The following is a 15904-nucleotide window of genomic DNA, read 5'->3' on the forward strand; positions in this document are numbered from 1 at the left end:
TTATTTATTAAACTTTCTTCACAGCAACTGGGTGATAGACATTTCAAGGAACTTAACACCACTGAAATTACAACTAATGAAGGGGATAACTACAGACACTAAAATATACCTCAAAACACCATAAATAATTAATTAGTTTAAATCTTAAATAAACAAATGAATTCTATGAATTCTGAAACATATCACAAATAATTCCTATGCAAACCATACAACAGGAAGATGAGTGCCATTAAGTGATATATGGTTACAGAGGTGTCTCTCTTACTGTTTAATATGGCAGTTACTTGCCATCAAAGAACCTTTAAAACTGTCAATAACGTAAACGATATGCACTGAACAAGATATGCAAGTTACTGCTTGGTGCTTAAGCATTAAATGCACATGTTGTACAATGGGACAAGCACTTAAATAAAACCATTTAGTTATTTCTTCTATCATGTAGAACAATGGTGCATTTTAAACAGCAATGAAACAAAGTGTTTCATGATGCAGCTTAAGACTTGTCCTATGAATCTGCATCAAAAATGTACCATACTAAAACCATAGCAAAGCAGGACACTGTATGCCAAATGTAAGCCACCTTTGCCAATGGCACATGAATACCACATCATAATCACATTTGGGGGAACCCCCCCCCCCCTTCCTTTAGTGGGAAATTTGATGGCTTGCATATCACCTTCATAGCTTTGTTCTTTTGTTCTGATGTTCTGTCTTGTTCAGTCAAGATCTTTTCTGCAGTCAGTATATCCCACTGGATGCTTTCACTATCCTTTTGCTCACAGTTCTAGAGTGGTGTTTTGGGAGCCGATACGTGTTTCTGTTCTTGACCAGAATCTGTAAAAAAAAATTATTAAAAAAAAAAATAAAAACACTAATCCCCACATTTGAGGCAATGTAAAAAAGACCGTTATCATTGCATTAAATCAAGCAGTGACTTACATTCTGATATGACATTATGAGTCCTCATCTGCTCTGTGAAAGTCATGTTCAAAAATTGATGTTTTAGCCAGGTTGCACGATCCTCCTCAAACATTTTCCTCTGCAAAGGAAAAATTCCAAGCTTACATTTTAGTATGTCTGTGAAGATTCTCAGTCATCCAGGTCATTGTAATCCATAGGTGCTACAGAAGACATCTGGACTTGCTTGAAATCCTTGAAGACGTTTCACCTCTCATCCAAAAGGCTTCTTCAGTTCTGTCTGACTAGTGGGGAGTTTCAGGTATTTATTCTCTAGTGGACCAAAATCAACCCTAAGGAGAGTTGTTGAGGTCACCTGGGTTGTTGACCCTCTCAGTCATCCTGTAGGTTGTTAGGGTCACTGGAGGCTGGGTGTGAATGATGTTAGCAGCCTAGAAGGTCATTGACTCCATGCCATCACGTGAGTCATTGAGGTCAGCTGAGTCTTGGTGTAGATGTGTATTTAGTTGTCTGGGAAGTGTGCTAAGGCCTGCATTGTAGGTGGCTGATAAGTGGTATCTCAGACCACCTCTTTTGTTCAGCGATGGTCGCTCCAGGTTGACGAAGATGGCTTCTTTTAGTCCTCTTTCAAACCACCGGTCCTCCCTGCCCAAAATGCGCACATTACAGTCCTGAAACAAGTGTCCTTTTTATTTTAATGAAGATAGACTGCAGAGTTTTGGCCTGAGGAACTGGCTCTTGTGAAGCAGTTGTTTCATTTCCCCAATGTACAGGTCTGTGCCTTCCTCACTGCATTGAACTGCGTATATGACATTGTCCTGTTTGTGCCTGGGTACTCTGTCCTTAGGGTGGACCAATTTCTGCCTCAGAGTATTCCTGGGTCTGAAGTGTACAGGAATGTTGTGTTTGTAGAAGATCTTCCTGAGTTTCTCAGATAGTCCAGAAATGTAGGGAATGACAACGTTCTTGCATTTGTTGCTGTTTCTCATCTTGACAAAAGCCCAGTTGGGATACCCGCACTTCTGAAGTGTTTCCTTGATGTGTTTTTGCTCCTTCTCTTTTCCCTCTACCATTGTTGGAACATTCTGAGCCCTGTGATGTAAGGTCCTAACGACCTCCAATTTGTGTTCCAGTGGGTGGTGGAGAGTTAAACAGTAGGTACTGGTCTGTGTGTGGGGGTTTCCGGTAGACCTCAATGCTAAGGCTTCTGTCTTGTTTGATGTGCACGCTGCAGTCCAAAAAGGCTAGGTTGTTTCCAATGACATCCTCCCGAGTGAACTTGTTGATATCCACTGCATTGATGTGCTCTGTGAAAGCTTCCACCTCATGGGTTTTGATTTTTACCCAGGTGTCATCCACATACCTGAACCAGTGTCTGGGAGCGACTCCTGAAAAAGTGGTCAATATGTCTCTTGAGGTGTGTGTCTCTCTCTCTCATGAAGGAAGTTTTCCACTTCCTCCATGTATAGATTGGCCACTATAGGGGGCACCAGTGAGCCCATGGCGCATCCATGCTTCTGTCTGTAGAAATATTCATTGAGCTGGAAATAGTTGGTGGTCAGACAGAGGTCAAGCAGGGTGCAAATGGGGTCTGTGGTGAGGTTCGTTCTGTCTGGTAAGGTGTTGTCTTGAAAAAGTCGTTTCCTAACTAATTCGACTGCTTCTGTGGTGGGAATACAGGTGAAAAGAGAAGTGACATTATAGGAAACCATGGTTTCATCTGAGTCTAGCTTTAGGTCTGCAATTTTAGTGGCAAAATCTTGGGAGTTATTGATGTGATGTGGCGTGTTTCCGATAAGAAGAGCCAGGATGGTGGCTAGGTGTTTGGTGATGTTTTAGGTGACCGAGTTTATGCTGCTGCTGATGGGTCTGAGTGAAGCTCCTTCCTTGTGAATCTTGAGGAGTCCATAAATGAGAGGAATGGGTTTCTCGGGGTACAGTCTGTAGTACAGAGATCGGTCGATGGCATGGTCCTTTTCTGGTTGCTGTAGGCAGCTCACAACTTTCTTTTTGTAGCTGCTGGTGGGATTCCGCCTCAGGGTTTTGTAGGTGGTTGTATCGCTAAGGAGACTGGTCATCTTTGAGTGGTAGTCCACTGTGTTTAGCACCACTGTGCATCTCCCTTTGTCAGCAGGAAGGATGGTGATGTTCCAGTCTCTTTGAAGCGATGTAAGAGTCTTCCTTTCTTGGATGGTGAGGTTGGAGGGGAGTGCTTTCACACTGGTGACGGCAGCTGATACTTTCAATATCAGCTTAGGGTTGCTTTTGGCCTACTAGAGGATAAATACCTGAAACTCCCCATGAGTCAGACAGAACTGAAGAAGCCTTTTGGATGAGAGGTGAAATGTCTTCAATGATTTCAAGCAAGTCCAGTTGTCTTCTTTAGCACCTATAATTTACATTTTAGTACTTTACATTGTATGCACATGGAATATTCCTGTTGTGTAATAAAATGAATCCCAATGAGTACCTGAAAAACGCACTTAAATGTATTCACATACAATTCCCTCCAAAATTATTGAAACAGCAGGGCCAATTTTTTTTTTTTACAGGAAAGATATTTGGATTTGAGATCAAAAGATGAATATGAGATGATAGATCAAAATTATTTATCAAAATGATATGAGATGAAAAATCAAAATTATTGACTGATGAGATGTGATATGAAGTGTTTCGTGTTGGCTAGGTGTGCGCTGTTAGATTGATTGCTTTGAGCCCTGGGTTTTTGAACAGATTTAGTTCTCCTTTTGCTGTCATCATAACTCCCACTCCTCTGGGAACAAAACCTGTGAAGACTGCATTTTTTTTTTCTTAAAAATGATAAACCAACATGAAGACCAGAGAACTGTCTATGGTAGAAAAGCAGGCCTTTTTGAAGATGAAAAAAAAGGGAATATTGATCAGAACCAGGGCACAAGCATTGGGTATCAATTTGGAATGTCTTGAAAAAGAAACAAGAAGACAACTGCAGTTGATGACAGAACAATTATGAGAGCAGTGATTATAAACCTCAAAACAACAGTGACAACCAACATTCTCCACATGATACATGTAAAGATGTCATAATCCACCATTTCAAGAAGACTTTGAGAGCAGAAATATTGAGGCCATATCACAAGATGCAAACCACTTATCAGCAGTAAGAATCAGACGGCCAGACTGGAATGCATAAGAAATACAGAGATGAGCCACACACTTTCTGGAACCAAGATTAACCTCTACCAAAGTGATTAAAAGGCTAAAGTGTGGAGAAAGAAAGGATCTGCTCATGATCCTTGACTGATGAGCTCATCAGTCAAGAACAGTGGCACGGTCATGGCTTGGGCTTACATGGCTGCTTAAGGAACAGACTCAGTCAGCTTTACTGATGATGTAACTCATAACAGTAGTTGCAGAATGAATTCAGATGTCTACAGAAACATTATATCTGCCAAATTATGTCTGCCAATTTACAACTGAAAGAAGATGTGGTACAATCCTGGAAAAGCATCACAAAAGAAGAATGCAACAGTTTGGTGATGTCAGTTTATCGCCAGCTTGATGCATTTATTGGAAGCAAGGGATATGCAACCAAATAGTAAGTGGTTTTTTTTTTTTAAATTTATTTACTGGAAGACTATCTGTTCCAATACTTTTGTTCAATTAAAAATTGGATGGTTAGCCACCAAAGGTGCCATGTTCTAAGTTATTTAACACATCTAGATGTAAATATCAGGAAATGACAGCTGAGATTCTGAGCTATCATCTCATATTCATTTTTTTTTTTATCTCAAACCCAAATGTCTTCAGTGTACATTAAAAACAAAATACTTGGTCTTGCTGTTCTAATACTTTCAGAGAGGACTGTACAATTCAGAGCTTTATTATTCTCTTACTGATGCACATGGCTTGTGGTTAACATCAGTCCCCTACATCACTAATGGCTGAATGAGCCCAAGTCCCCACAGCCATGCTCCAAAATCTCGCAGAAGTCTTCCCAGAAGAGTGGCATTTATGATGATGGCAAAAGGAGAACTAAATCTGTTCAAAAAGCACATATGGGTGTGATAGTTGGCCATAGGGTGTATGTCTAGACCAGCCCCATTTAAATCAGGCACTTGACTCTAAACCCCAAAAGTTGTTTGGTGGGGGGGAGCGGCTGAGGTCTACATTCCAAGAACATACTATGTCAATTCAACCTCCTTCAGTAAAGACAGATCAAAATCTATCAGGCAGATAACATATTTAGACATTCATTTTTATATGATACATTAAAGAAGTGGGCGGCACGGTGGTGTAGTGGTTAGCACTGTCGCCTCACAGCAAGAAGGTCCGGGTTCGAGCCCCGTGGCCTGCAAGGGCCTTTCTGTGTGGAGTTTGCATGTTCTCCCTGTGTCCACGTGGGTTTCCTCCGGGTGTTCCGGTTTCCCCCACAGTCCAAAGACATGCAGGTTAGGTTAACTGGTGACTCTAAATTGACCGTAGGTGTGAATGTGAGTGTGGATGGTTGTCTGTGTCTATGTGTCAGCCCTGTGATGACCTGGCGACTTGTCCAGGGTGTACCCCGCCTTTCGCCCATAGTCAGCTGGGATAGGCTCCAGCTTGCCTGCGGCCCTGTAGAACAAGATAAAGCGGCTAGAGATAATGAGATGAGATGAGATGAAACATTAAAGAAATACATGTATTGACTCTTTTTCTGTTTCCCTTGGCCACTTACAGAGCAGATTACGTGTAAGAAGTGTTACAAAATTTCAGAGAACAAAAATTTTCAAGAAAAAAAAAAACTCATCCTATATTGACAGTTACAAATTACAGTTGGTTCATAAAGATTTGTCAGAAAACTATGTTACTCCTAACCTGATGGTCTTATTTCTGTTAATACAATACCCACATCCACAAACTCTAAATGGAGTGTACCATTACAATATCAGAAAGGGGGATATTTTATACAAGCAAAGCCACTCACGTAGGGGAGTAATATCCTTTAGCAAAAGCCATTATAGTATCATGAAACTGTCTGAGAAAATTATGACTAAAACATTGACTAAAATTAGACTAAAATTAAAACAGAGTTCCACTGACTAAATCTTGAATAAAACCAAACAAAAAACTAAAATGGGAGTATATCCAACTGTAATTTTCAGAAAGCGACGAAGATTAAAACTAAATGTAAAATTCTTGTAAAAATTAACAATGGTCTCTCCATTCCTGTCATGTCCACGCGCGTTGGTGCTTGGAGCGCACAGTGTGCGATGCAGACAATGCGCATGCAGTGCCATTGGGACTAATTACTGTGCACCTGTTCCAGATTAGAGTGCAATCACAGTGCATGCATAAATGGACTCTCTCTACACACAGACTTTGCAAAGTATATGTACTGTACCTAGTGTCTCACATTACTAAGACTTGTATCTCTGTATCACTTCTCTGGTTTTGACTTGCTTTTGTATCTTGGACTTTGCCTTTGTGATTGCCTCTGATATCCTGTCTGTGCCTCACATGACCATTGGCTGTTTAACAACTCTGCCTTTGTCCTATGCTTTTGTACTGTTTGCCTGCCTGTTTTTCAATAAACACGCTTCCTATATTTACATTCGTCCATCCGCCTCATGTACATGACATCCTGCCACTGAGAAGCATCACTACAGCATAATGCTGCCACCACTATGCTTCACTGTAGGGATGTATTAACCAAGTGATGAGCAGTATCTGGAGTTTGCCAGATGTAACTCATGAAGTCCACTGTGCTCCTGGGAAAATTTAAAGCTTGAGAAATAGTTTTATACCCTTGCCCAGACTATGTCTTGAGAAGAAATGATTGCAGTGGTCTATGAGAAGTTCCTTGGGGTGCCTTCTAAATCATCTCATCTCATCTCATTATCTCTAGCCGTTTTATCCTGTTCTACAGGGTCGCAGGCAAGCTGGAGCCTATCCCAGCTGACTACGGGCGAAAGGCGGGGTACACCCTGGACAAGTCGCCAGGTCATCACAGGGCTGACACATAGACACAGACAACCATTCACACTCACATTCACACCTACGGTCAATTTAGAGTCACCAGTTAACCTAACCTGCATGTCTTTGGACTGTGGGGGAAACCGGAGCACCCGGAGGAAACCCACGCGGACACGGGGAGAACATGCAAACTCCGCACAGAAAGGCCCTCGCCGGCCATGGGGCTCGAACCCGGACCTTCTTGCTGTGAGGCGACAGTGCTAACCACTACACCACCGTGCCGCCCTCCTTCTAAATCATGTCCAATCAATTGAATTTGCTACAAGTGGACTTCAGTCAGGTTTTAGAGACATGCCAATGTATTCAAAGCAAGGGTCTGAATAATTAGCTCAGTGTTTTTGATTTCAAGTTTTTGATTTTTAATTTTTTTCCCATAATTATGCATCTCACGTGCAGTTGTCTGCATAGTCTGTAAATATTTATATCTGAGGTCTGAATACTAATGTGTGCAATTTCAGTATTAAGTCTGTTTAAGTCAAGTCTGAAATACTCCCCAAGGTGACTAACCTCATGCCCCAATCTAATGGCTGCCTCTGTGAAACTTCTCCTCTCCATTTCAAAGTTCTTCCTCTGTTCCTCAAAAGTTCTCCATTCCTCTTTCAAGCGTTCCTTCTCTTCTAACATGTAGCAGTCATTCAGGACAGCTGCAGTCTCCTCATCACATGGAGTATTTAGCTGTTGCTATTGATAAGCACAAAGAAGTTGACGTTGAATTTAATTTACCTAACCATCAAATATGGTACATCATATGATTTTGTAGCTGTTCACCTGCAAGAGCTGCTGCTGAGTCTGAATGAAGTCCATGCATTGCTGGATCTCCATTTTGAGTCTCTCTGTTTCTTCCTGATGGACCTGCTTAGAAATCATCTCCTCACTGACCCCCTTTCCCAACTGCAAAACAAATGCTGTAATACAAACAGTTCAGAAATTAAAATTTTAATTGTCAAGCTGTGATTTAAAGTGATATTGAAAAGGATCACATACGGAGGTAAATGGCACTAATACCTGTAAATGATACATTAAATTTTTATACTACTCTCAATTATTATTATTATTATTATTATTATTATTATTATTATTATTAATATTATTATTATTATTATTATTATACAAACAGATTTCAAATTAAAGGAAAATACAACATTGTGTCTAAGTACGGTGTTGGGCGACCTTGAGTATGCATTGTCATAGATTCTACAACTCTGTGGAACTGTACTTGAGAAATGAACATCATTCATCCAGAAGATACTTCCTTATTTGGTAGTGGTGGAGCTGTCTAACACATCAGTCCAAAATCCCCCAGAGGTGTCAGATTGGGTTGAGATCTGGTAACTGCGAAGACCATAGCATATGATTTATCATTTTCATACTCTTCAGACCATCCAGTGAGATCTTGTGGATCCAACCCAACTGTCATCCAGTCCATTTCTGAATTTACCCCCACCACTCTTGTCTTTTTACTTCACCAACCGATGTGTCAGTGAAGCACATAATAATCAGGTGATGACTTGAAGCAGATGCATTTAAACATTTAATTTTTGAAAATGTACAGTGCAGAAGGCTCATGTGTGGGGAAATACACTATATGGACAAAGGTTTGGGGACATCTAACCATCACACCTACAGTTAGGTCCATATATATTTGGACACTGACACAAATTTTTTTTTTTTTTACCTGTTTACTGAAACATATTCAATTTATAGTTATATAATGGACATGGACATAAAGTCCAGACTTTCAGCTTTCATTTAAGGGTATCCACATTAAAACTGGATGAAGGGTTTAGGCGTTTCAGCTCCTTAGCATGTGCCACCCTGTTTTTAAAGGGACCAAAAGTAATTGGACAATTGACTCAAAGGCTATTTCATGGGCAGGTGTGGGCAATTCCTTCGTTATGTCATTCTCAATTAAGCAGATAAAAGGCCTGGAGTTGATTTGAGGTGTGGTGCTTGCATTTGGAAGATTTTGCTGTGAAGAAAACATGCGGTCAAAGGAGTTCTCCATGCAGGTGAAACAAGCCATCCTTAAGCTGCGAAAACAGAAAAAACCCATCCGAGAAATTGCTACAATATTAGGAGTGGCAAAATCTACAGTTTGGTACATCCTGAGAAAGAAATCACTGGTGAACTCATCAATGCAAAAAGACCTGGATGCCCACAGAAGACAACAGTGGTGGATGATTGCAGAATAATTTCCATGATGAAGAGAAACCCCTTCACAACAGCCAACCAAGTGAACAACACTCTCCAGGAGGTAGGCATATCAATATCCAAATCTACCATAAAGAGAAGACTGTATGAAAGTAAATACAGAGGGTTCACTGCACGGTGCAAGCCTCAAGAATAAAAAGGCTAGATTGGACTTTGCTAAAAACATCTAAAAAAAGCCAGCACAGTTCTGGAAGAACATTCTTTGGACAGATGAAACCAAGATCAACCTCTACCAGAATGATGGAAAGAAAAAAGTATGGTGAAGGCGTGGTACAGCTCATGATCCAAAGCATACCACATCAACTGTAAAACACGGCAGAGGCAGTGTGATGGCTTGGGCATGCATGGCTGCCAGTGGCACTGGGTCACTAGTGTTTATTGATGATGTGACACAGGACAGAAGCAGCCGGATGAATTCTGAGGTATTCAGAGACATACGGTACTGTGTGCTCAAATGCAGCCAGATTGATTGGTCGGCGTTTCAAAATACAGATGGACAATGACCCAAAACATAAAGCCAAAGCAACCCAGGAGTTTATAAAAGCAAAGAAGTGGAATATTCTTGAATGGCCAAGTCAGTCACCTGATCTCAAACCAATTGAGCATGCATTTCACTTGTTAAAGACTAAACTTCAGACAGAAAGGCCCACAAACAAACAGCAACTGAAAACCGCTGCAGTAAAGGCCCGGCAGAGCATTAAAAAGGAGGAAACACAGCGTCTGGTGATGTCCATGAGTTCAAGACTTCAGGCAGTCATTGCTAACAAAGGGTTTTCAACCAAGTATTAGAAATGAACATTTTATTTACAATTATTTAATTTGTCCAATTACTTTTGAGCCCCTGAAATGAAGGGATTGTGTTGAATAAATGCTTTAGTTCCTCACATTTTATGCAATCATTCTGTTCAACCCACTGAATTAAAGTTGAAAGAATAAACTTCAACTGCATCTGAATTGTTTTGTTCAAAATTCATTCATATTCAAGAGAATTTTTGGTACAGAACCAAAATTGGAACAATGTTGTCTCTGTCCAAATATTTATGGACCTAACTGTAGTGTTTGTTGAACATTCCATCCAGATTTAGCCCCCATTACTGTTATAATAACCTTCACTCTTCTGGAAAGGCTTTCCACTAGATTTTGGAGTGTGGCTCTGGGGATTTGTGTTCATATAGCCATAAGAGCATTAGTGAGGTCAAGCAATGATGTCAGGTGAAGAGGTCAGTGTTCCATTTCATCCCAAAGGTGTTCAGTGGGGTTGAGGTCAGGGCTCTGTGCAGGATACTTGAGTTCTTCCACTCCAAACTTGTCAAACCATGTCTTCATAGAGCTTGCTTTGTGCACAGGGGTATTGTCATGTTGGAACAGGTTTGGGTGTCTAAAGCCTAGGTCACAACCGGCCGTACGTGCTCCTACGGCTGGTCTATGTGCAAAAAACACAAGAAACGCACGGAGGGCGCACGTGTGACGTGCTGATTTTCGAGCCATAGACTGGCTGCAGACTGGCCGCAGAGGTTCTTTGTCATGTCAAATAAATTCTACGGGCGCTTATGTTTTTTTCAGGTTGCAAGACAAACTTATGGCCAACGTGCGTCTTTCTCCACGAACAAAAAAAACCGCTGCGATTTGGGAAACGCCAAAAATCACACGGCCAAAAAAATCTTCCGTCCGGTTGTGACCTAGGCTTTAGTTCCAGTGAAGGGAAATTGCAATACCACAGCATACGGTACTAAGACAGTCTAGAAAATTGTGGGCTTCTAAGTTTGGGGATGAACCACATATGGGTGTGATGGGCAGGCGTTCACATACTTTCGGCGTCTATGATTGAGGGGTCTTTTGTTCTTTAAATATACCTTTGTTGTCAATGCTTTCCATATGATTTTTCAATTTTCTCCACTGCTGCCGAATGCTGTTGGTAAGCTTCTCGCGAGCATGCTCACATGACATCTCTAAAGTCCCTTTAAAAGAAGTCTCCTCTTCATCATCTATTTGCTAGGTATCCAGAGTTATGAGGGACAACATGTAGAAAACAACAAATAAAAAATATTAAACTAACATTGGATTTCACAGTGGATTAAATTTGATTGATTACGTGTTTTTGTCATCAAGAGCTTCCACTGACTGACCAGATCTGTGAATTCAGTGTAGTTCTTCTGTCTTTGGATGTGGCTCTTTGGACTTAACATGGCCACCAGTTCTTGTTTCATTTGCTGAAGCATGTTTTTCAACTCAAAATTTTCCAGCATCAGCTCCCTCTGGCGTTTATCAAACTCATTTAGAAGAGTCCTGCACACTTCAGTTTCATGTCTAATGAAAAAAATGAAGGAAATTAGATCTATCGCTAATAATCTGTTGCTTTATCTGAAATAGGGACAAAGATCATGTTCATATGTGCCTGGTCAGGATCATGGTGCTTTAAATTAGGCCACTATATGTTTATATCTATGTAATGTTTTGGGAACCAACTAAATTACTCAGAAAACATCACTAGTAAGTTCAAAATAACTGCACATGCGCACAAGTGTAGTTTAGACCAATTTATGAACTGATGTAGAAATGTCAGAGGCAGAATTCACATACCATGCTGACAGTACTGGCATTTCTACTTCTTAGGGATGCAAGTGAAGACAAATATATTTGAATAGAACAGCTAAAGTGTTTTAAACAGATACAAATCAGCCTACTGATGGCTTAAGATACAGTGCACAGAGCTATTCTTGTTGAAAAGTAACACACACAAAAAAAGCATGTGAATATTGCAGACTACAGCACAAGATGAAGTTACCTTGCATCTGTCCTTCCAGTTTTCCACTGTCCTCTCCAGCCATCAGACTTCTCAACATAATTCAAAACCTCCATCCCTGATCGAGAGAATACACATATTATGTACATGCATTAAAGCTTGTTCTTCCATTGTTAAACACACACACACACACACATACACACACACACACACACTACGATACACCTGTGCTAACTGGGAACTGTATATTGATCCTTGTGTTGAATTTCATGAGCAATAGTGGCATGCAAAAGTTTGGGCACTGTTACTGAAAATGTTTGTTACTGTGAATAGTTAAGTGAGCAGAAGATGAACTGATCACCAAAAGGCATAAAGGTAAAGACGACACATTTCTTTTCAGTGTTTTCTGCAAGATTTGTGCATTATTTTTGTTTTGTACAATTGGAGAGTGAAAAAAGAAAAGGAACACCATGCAAAAGTTTGGGCACCCCAATACATTTGAGTTCTCAGGTAACTTCTACCAGGGTTCCAGACCTTAATTAGCTTATTGAGCTGTGGCTTGTTCAAATTCTTCATTAGGAAAGGTCAGATGATGCAGATTTCAAAGCTGGATAAATTCTCTGACTCCTCAAACTTGTCCCTAAAATCAACAGCCATGGGCTCCTCTAAGCAACTCCCTCGCATTCTGAATAATAAAATAATTGATACTCACAAAGCAGGAGAAGGCTACAAGAACATAGCAAAGTGTTTTCAGGTAGCTATTTCCTCAGACTGTAATGTTATTAAGAAATGGCAGTTAACAGAAACAGTGGAGATCAAGGTGAGGTCTGGAAGATGAAGAAAACTTTCTGAAAGAACTGCTCGTTGGATTGCTAGAAAGGCAAATAAAAAACCCTGTTTGACTGCAAAAGACCTTCAGAAAGATTTAGCAGACCCTGGCGTGGTGGTGCACTGTTCTACTATGCAGCGACACCTGAACAAATATGACCTTCATGGAAGAGTCATCAGAAGAAAACCTTTCCTGCGTCTGAGCCACAAAATTCAGCATGTGAAGTTTGCAAATGAACATCTAAATAAGCCTGATGCATTTTGGAAACAAGTCCTGTGGACTGATGAAATCAAAATAGAACTTTTTGGCCACAATGTGCAAAGGAATGTTTGGAGAAAAAAGGGTGCCAAATTCCAGGAAAAGAACACCTCTCCAACTCTGAAGCATGGATGTGGATCGATCATGCTTTGGGGTTGTGTTGCAGCCAGTGGCACAGGGCACATTTCATTGGTCGAGGGAAGCATGGATTCAAATAAATACCAGCACATTCTGGAAGTAAACATCACATCATCTGTAAAAAAAGTTGAAGTTAAAAAGACGATGATCCAAAACACACCTCAAAATCTACAATGGAATACCTCAAGAGGCACAAGCTGAAGGTTTTGCCCTGGCCCTCACAGTCCCCTGACCTAAACATCATTGAAAATCTGTGGATAGATCTCAAAAGAGCAGAGCATGCAAGACAGCCCAAGAAACTTGTAGAACTGGAAGCCTTTTGCAAGGACAAATGTGTGAAAATCCCCCAGATAAGAACTCAAAGATTATTAGCTGGCTACAGAAAGTGTTTACAAGCTGTGATACTTGCCAAAGGGGGTGTTACTAGGTACGAACCATGCAGGGCACCCAAACTTTTGCTTCGGGCCCGTTTCCTTTTTTGTCATTTTGAAAATGTAAAAGATGAAAAAAAAATGTTCTTAAAATATAAAGGGAATGAGTCATCTTTAACTTTATGCCTTTTGGAGATCATTTCATCTTCAACTTGCTTAACCGTTCACAGTAACAGCAATCCACTTTCCTTTACAATGTGAAGCAGACCTAGAATGGCTTATGTGGCTATAAAAACTAAACTCTTTGCTTGCTTGAGTGTTTAGTGTGTATGCTGCTCTCTTAGCTCTCTCAAAACACATTTTGTCTTATACTCAGTGGTCCACCTTTTGCGTAGGCAATGCAGCACCACCACACACATTTTACCTTGAAGTGAAATGTGCATAGTTTCATGCTGTTCAGTGGAAAAGCGCAACTAAACACACCCCCACACACAATCTCAGTCAAATATTTAGTACTAATACTTGTATACTAACACACAAAAATTGTATTTTTCTTTTTTAAAGTAACAAAACATGCAACACAGAATGACATTATAAGTTTTCCATACTCTGATTCATGTCCTTCTTGTCAGTAAGTAATTGACTGAGGTGCTCTTTAAGTCTGCTGAACTCTCTCTCTTTCTTCTTCAAACTGTGGTTGTACTGTGTGGCACGGCTTGCAATGATGTTCTGAAGCTTCTGAACCTGTTGAACATTTATAACAGTGTTACAGGTGTTGAACATACATTTAAAAGCATTGTAAATAATTTCATAACAAGAACATAGCTTACTGAAGCTACAGAGAACTACATGTTGCTATACAAATGTACCATATGTGGGTGCTATTATATACTGTAGTATGACTCTATAATCAATACAGAATGTAAGTGGCTTTATTACTGTCCTGTTTATAGCTAACGTCCTTACCTCCTCTTTTTCAGTTTTCAAACGTTTTTGTAAATTTCTTATATTAATTTCTAACTGCTGTTCTCGTTTACATAATTTGCCATTTTCCTTCTTGGAAAGTTCAAGCTGGTCCTAGAAAAGGGGATCAAGACACATAAGACTAAATGTTACTCACAAAACTTTAACATGAATGGCCATGTCAAAACCAAACTTTGCAGTACTTGATGCCAAAAACATTATTTGTTTGACAGTAAAACGTTGTGATTTCATGGAACTTTGAAAAAAAATTAAGCCTGATTTCCCATAGAGTAAAATAAATAAATAAATAAATAAATAAAGCTTTGTGTGTGGAGATGAAGAGATGCATGCAGTGGCATTACTGACCTTAAGCTGTGCCACTTCATGTTCATCCTCACTTCCCACAACAAAGTGATGGAGCTGCAGCAGCTCATACATGTTATTTAGGATCAAAATTATATCAAGTTCTTGATTCCTATTTGAATCATAGAAAATCGATGGCAAGCCCAGAGATGACAGCTCCTATGGATGTAAGACAGGATAGTCAGGTAAAATATTAGTCTACATTGCGAGCCATGATATATATATATACAGGGTTAGTCAAAATTATGTTAACACTAATGGATTATTTTTCTCCTGCAGATAGACGTACACCATGGGTAACAGATTAAATGGTACTGTTGCTCACTGTTTTTTGTGTGTTGAACATGATGGCGAACAGGTTGAGACCATCCTGTAAATCATCTTGCACATATGATGTATGTTTTGTGAATAAATGGTTTCTACCATTTAAGTGTTAACATAATTTTGACTAACCCTATATTTATTTATTAATTTATTTATTTTAAAGTGATCTAAATGAATGTACTTACTTTACCGATGTATTGCATGCACTCTGCGATGTTTTCCCCAGTACAGAAGACACTGGATCCACTGTAAGCTCTAAAAGGCAGAGGGGGCCTTATGGATTGGCTGTATGTCCTTGAGGGCGGCATCATGTTATTTATGTCTTCTGTACAAGTATGAAAATTAGAAGTGTTGTTCTCAGTATTTTGCAAACAACAATGCACAACTGTGTCACACAGAAAATGTAAATTAATACTGAACATTTTGAGACTGCTTTTCAAGTTCAAGTTCAAGTCAACTTTATTGTCAATAATGCCATATGTGCAGGACATACAGAGAACTGAAATTGCGTTTCCCTCTTATCCGTGGTGCAAACAGTAATAAACATGAAATATAAAATATAGGTACAAGATAAAAACTTTAAAAAGGGGGGGGGGGTATATTTACACACACAAGCTAAAGCTATCTAAGAAAAGACAGTGGTAATCCAGAAAGTATAAATATGGCAAATGTGGCAGTGTGAACAGAATTAATGGTATAAATTTAAACGTGACGAATGACAATATAAACAGATTTTGTGTTAGATGAGTTATAGTTAAGTGTATCCATATGCCAAATTATGTATCCTTAATT

The 15904-nt window shown here is 39.8% G+C and overlaps 1 protein-coding gene across 1 annotated transcript; it reads right to left on the reverse strand.

Annotated features, from left to right (window-relative positions):
- Positions 1–430: 430 nt before the first annotated feature.
- On the reverse strand, positions 431–15420 carry LOC132898948 (afadin- and alpha-actinin-binding protein-like). The gene is made up of 11 exons (XM_060940612.1): positions 15298–15420; positions 14792–14947; positions 14429–14539; positions 14071–14206; positions 11909–11984; positions 11250–11430; positions 10977–11115; positions 7681–7817; positions 7420–7593; positions 940–1039; positions 431–834 (listed from the first exon to the last, which is right to left on the reverse strand). Exons 1-11 carry the CDS (start codon positions 15418–15420, stop codon positions 785–787), a joined length of 1383 nt encoding a protein of 460 aa, XP_060796595.1. The 3' UTR covers positions 431–784.
- Between the last annotated feature and the right edge of the window lie 484 nt (positions 15421–15904).

This window comes from Neoarius graeffei, chromosome 15 (assembly GCF_027579695.1).
Source record: "Neoarius graeffei isolate fNeoGra1 chromosome 15, fNeoGra1.pri, whole genome shotgun sequence".
NCBI lineage: Eukaryota > Metazoa > Chordata > Actinopteri > Siluriformes > Ariidae > Neoarius > Neoarius graeffei.